The sequence below is a fragment of the Phaethon lepturus genome, unplaced genomic scaffold (genome assembly GCF_000687285.1).
Source record: "Phaethon lepturus isolate BGI_N335 unplaced genomic scaffold, ASM68728v1 scaffold7148, whole genome shotgun sequence".
Classification (NCBI taxonomy): domain Eukaryota; kingdom Metazoa; phylum Chordata; class Aves; order Phaethontiformes; family Phaethontidae; genus Phaethon; species Phaethon lepturus.
Window position 1 is genome coordinate 1 of NW_010555464.1, and position 4742 is coordinate 4742.

At 37.3% G+C, this 4742-nt stretch overlaps 1 protein-coding gene across 1 annotated transcript; it reads left to right on the top strand.

Moving 5' to 3' along the window:
- The first annotated feature begins 2969 nt into the window (after positions 1-2969).
- On the top strand, positions 2970-3841 carry TMEM117 (transmembrane protein 117). The gene has a single exon (XM_010292162.1). The coding sequence runs from the start codon at positions 3022-3024 to the stop codon at positions 3607-3609; it is 588 nt and encodes a 195-aa protein (XP_010290464.1). The 5' UTR covers positions 2970-3021; the 3' UTR covers positions 3610-3841.
- Positions 3842-4742: the final 901 nt, after the last annotated feature.

Here is a 4742-nt window from a genome sequence, read left to right on the forward strand (position 1 = left end):
GGTTCACACAGGCCCATTCCTTGAGCTTCTCGAGGTCCCCCTGGATGGCATCCCAACCCTCAGGCGTGTCAACCATACCATTCAGCTTGGTGTCATATGCAAACTTGCTGAGAGTGCACTCAATCCCACTTGATGCTACATGAAGCCTGAGATCAAGCAATTGGCTACCTCTTTTCAGCTTTTTTAGTGTTTTTTGCTAGCTTCTTAATCAATTTCTTCACCAGCACCAGGCTGCCATCTCAAGTCTTACTCCTTAGGTGGCTTGATCTACACGTATGACGTTTAGGACAAAGTGGTCACACAGCTCCTTGCTGTGAAATCCACTGGGTGCCATCATGACCAAAGAGGAGGTCATAGCTCAGCATTGCGGTGTCTAAGTTTCCTTTGTCCATTATACCTGAAACCTGAAATCAAGAAAACCATAACAGTGTATTTTGGTCTTCGTAAGGGCCATCTCAGTAATGTCCCCATTTCATTATGCTTCCGATTTTGATCTTTCAATTGTCTGTTTTCTCCCTACACATCTTCACTCTTGCCACTTCTAGCTGAAGGGAAAGAGCAATACTGGTCCTACATGAGTTCTTTCCCCTTCCTACCACCCCTAAGGTCTAGCAGATCCCTCTGGAAAACCACCTGACTTTGCTGTGCAGAAATAAAGTACCACAGATAATATTTTGATGAAGGCAATAACAAAAGTGGAAGGTTTTTTTTGGATGGGCTTATGATGCATTTTCCTGGGAAATGAACATGTCTTAAGGAATTAATTTTGGGGCAATGCAGGAAGGGGTTGCTTTCTGGTTGAAACAGCTTTCTGGCTGAAACACAGAATAATATTTGATGATAAATTATTATTTCAAAAAGTATCCAAGTGAACAACCATAACAGAGAAAGGAAGTTTAGAATGCAGTAAATCATGTTTTCTTTCAAATTGGACATAGATAAACAGATAATGGCTCTAATATTTGTTTCATTGGAATTTGTGTTTAGCCTGTTTTCCTAAAGAAATCAGAATTATGTGATCATGTTCTCTGTGTGGGTTGGTCTCACTCTCTCTCTATCCAACACTCAACATAAAATAACTTTTGAACTCACAGCCAGCTTCAAAAACATTTTTCAGAGGGTGGGAATCTGAAAAATAGTGACATTATCATTGTGTCCTGAGAAATGGTGGTTAAGGTAAAGGAGAATCATCTAAGTTAGTGTCCAGCTGAGGAAAAAGCAGGGAGAAGTCAGCCATAATATTCTGTTTGACAGCAGCCAATTGATCAGTGAATATGTGTGTCCCAGCCAGACCATCAACACACACTATGCAAGATATATTCTGTCTCTGTCTGCTGAAAGTTCATACATGATGACGAAGCTAGGGTTATTCTGATGGAGAGAAACACGTGAAATACAGGGCAAAAATCTGCAGGAAGCAGTGTCAAGTTAGATCGTATTGCCTGTTACTGCATTTCATATTTTAGTATCATTTTCAGTGTGTTAGTGTTGATTTAAGAAACTTAATTATTATAACATGTGGTGATAATCTTCTAAAACAATAATTTTCTTTAACAGGTCAATTATAATTTTGATAAAAACCAAGAAAAAAAATAGAGGAGTTATTCAGGAATTATGTGAACGGAATTGGCTGCAGGGTCTTTTCAAGGCAGTTTGATTTCTGGATAGAGACAATAACACAACGGAATGAACATTCTTGTTCATTTTCAGTCTAAGTATAACCTAGACTGAAGAGGGCTATTAAACACAATTGCTGAAATACAAGGAGTTACCCTCCTTACCCTCATGGAGCATTCTGGTCATACAATTTGAATACACAGACTTTCAGGAACTGGAATCCATTTATTCTTTACAAGCCAATGGCATAAGTCATTTGATAGATACTCTGATACTCATTTTCTTTGTCACCTGAAACATACTTAAGTGTGATTCTAGCATAGACCAATATCATTCCTTACCGGCAGAAACATTCCTCCATGAATGTCTTTTCACATAATGCTGACATGTCGATTTGCTGGGTTATTGGGTGGTGCCAGTCATCACTGCATAAGTAAGATTTTAACATATGTCCAGCTAGAATGTAAGAGATGCTTTGACTATGAAAATAGTATGCTTTGTTTTGTGTATTCATAGAATAATTTAGGTTATAAGGGACATCTGGAGTTCATCTGTTCCAACACCCTAACTCTAATCAGGGCTAACTTTGCAATTGCATAAACTTATCTTTAATGTCTTTTGGATGCTTGGAGGAAGCATGCAAAAGAGCAATTTTAAATAATAAAAGGAGAAAGTTTTCTTCCTCCGGTATTGCAGGGGCTTAATGTTAGACTATGAGTCACTCCTTGGAGTTTCTCACTAAACAGACTATAGGAAAAGCTAAGGTGACTAGCCTCCCAAGACTGCAGGCAGCCCTTGCTGTGTCTCGAGGGTTTAATATCTCTAAATCACAGTTTATCTGATTGCCCTCACCTGAATAGGTCTGTGCACCATGGCTGGTATATCAAACAATATATGTATAAATTCTTAAAATTTACACAGTTACCAACCCCAAAACTTCAGTCCCTTCAGTCATTCCTGGCACAGTTCTATCAAATATGTCCTTTTCATGGAAAACTTACATGTGAATATTTTTTAAGCCCTGGAATTAATGCTTTTTTAGGTTTATTGATCTGTACCTCATCACCTATTGGTCTAATCAGCAGGTCACCTGCAAACCACAGTGTGAATTCAATTGATATACTGCTGTGCTTGTGTTACAAAATTATTTTATTATGTGCCCAGACCTAATTGTGACATACTAGGGGATATTCAGCATAAATCTGACTATGCTGGACATTTTATTATGACTTTGCTTTACAGATTAATAAAAAAAGGATTTTTTTTTCTCTGAGTAGCTTTTACATATGAATGTATTTGTACTGCTTCTAAAATGGTTGTATCAGATGACAGATACTTCTTTTTCCAACAGGCAAATGGTTTAACTATGGAATTATCTTCCTTGTTTTAATCTTGGATCTGAATATGTGGAAGAACCAAATATTCTACAAACCTCAGGAATATGGTCAATACATCGGTCCTGGACAGAAGATCTACACAGTGAAGGACTCAGAAAGCTTGAAAGACCTTAATAGAACTAAGTTGTCTTGGGAGTGGAGATCCAATAACACTAACCCACTGACAAACCGGACCTATGCTGAAGGAGACATGTTCTTGCACAGCAGATTCACAGGCTCTAGCCTTGATGTCAAATGCCTGGCTTTTATTCCAAGTTTGCTGGCTTTTGCTTTGTTTGGTTTCTTCATCTGGTTCTTTGGGCGATTTCAGAAAACTGACCAAGGCATGGAGAATTTAGACAAATCATACACAAGAATGAAACGAAAGTCACCGTCAGATATGGGAATGACACGAGAAAATACACAGGTGTTAGTAGAAGAACCATTAAGTTTTCAAGAACCACATCTCGTATCCATAAAATCAGACTTAAGTGAAATAGTTTTTAATTCTTCTCTCCTAACTTCTGAAAACTTGAACGCACAACTGAATGAACAAGATAGCCCTTTACAACCAGTGCCAGAGTCCTCTGTCCCTAAGAGTAATCCTGTGACATAGAGGCAAATACCCAGGAAAATCAGTTTAAATAAGCAGTTACTATAAGATTTCAGTTTTACCTTTTGTAAGTTAAGATTTACATAGCGTTTAGAATAAGAAACTCAACCTATACCAAAAGGTGCTCAGCATGCTTTTTTTCTAGGAATTTTGTTTTTTATTTGTATTATAGTACGTGCCTACTGTATATCTAACATTCCTTTCTAGATTGCTTCCCAAAATCGCACAAGCTATTTATTAATACATTACCTTAACTGTATAATAGTGTATTAGATGATTACTTGCAGGTATAAAATTCTACCGTGGTGGTGCCTTGAGACATTAAACTGTTTTTTAACTCGACACCAGATATATAGCACAGTTCTTCTAATCTATTTTGCAAAGCTTTTTGTATATCGTTATTTCAAGTATCATTTGATGTCTTGACAGAGGAGATAAATATAATTATTCCTAAAAAAAGGTTTCTGTTAGGACATCACAACTTGACTTTGTTATTTACTCATCTGTGAAGCCAGTGACTTTGATGACCGGACTGCAGAGAAGCATGTTGATTACCTTTTAATTTTTGCTGGCTAGCTGCCAAACACAAATACAGATTCATTATGCGGTAAACAGCAGAGTGATAATACAGCATGGGTCACTACTTGTGAAAATACGACTTTCTCCATCCGTAATAGCAATTAGGTGATAATGCCTAATTATATTTTTCCTAATTAAAGATAAAATGCTCCTTGATGAAGAGTTTTGCCCTTCACCTTTTAAAAACAGAGGTGAAAATACATGGTCAAAGCAACCCTTTCCATCATCACACCAAACCTATGCAGCATCAAAGAGCCAATGGAGTGATTACAGTAAAGGACGCGAAGCCCATTAAATCCGGTATTTGTGTGGGTCGATGCAAATATAGTCTGGGCATATGTGAAACATACATAAAAACACACCACATATAGACAGTCTAACTTCTGTAAATACTGAAGAAATGTTATGGGGTTTTAATTAAAATAGATTAGTAATCGAATTCCGTTGTACTGGTGGTTTTTTTCCTTCGTTCATTATCCCTGAATAAGTGTAACCTGGAAGCAGAAACACAGAGAAACTGAGGTTTTTTTCTTTTTTGAAGGGGACTTTGTAATGTC

What these genes read in the sequence shown, in the direction of transcription:
- TMEM117 (XM_010292162.1), top strand. Translation starts at nt 3,022, where the DNA reads ATGTGGAAGAACCAAATATTCTACAAACCTCAGGAATATGGTCAATAC.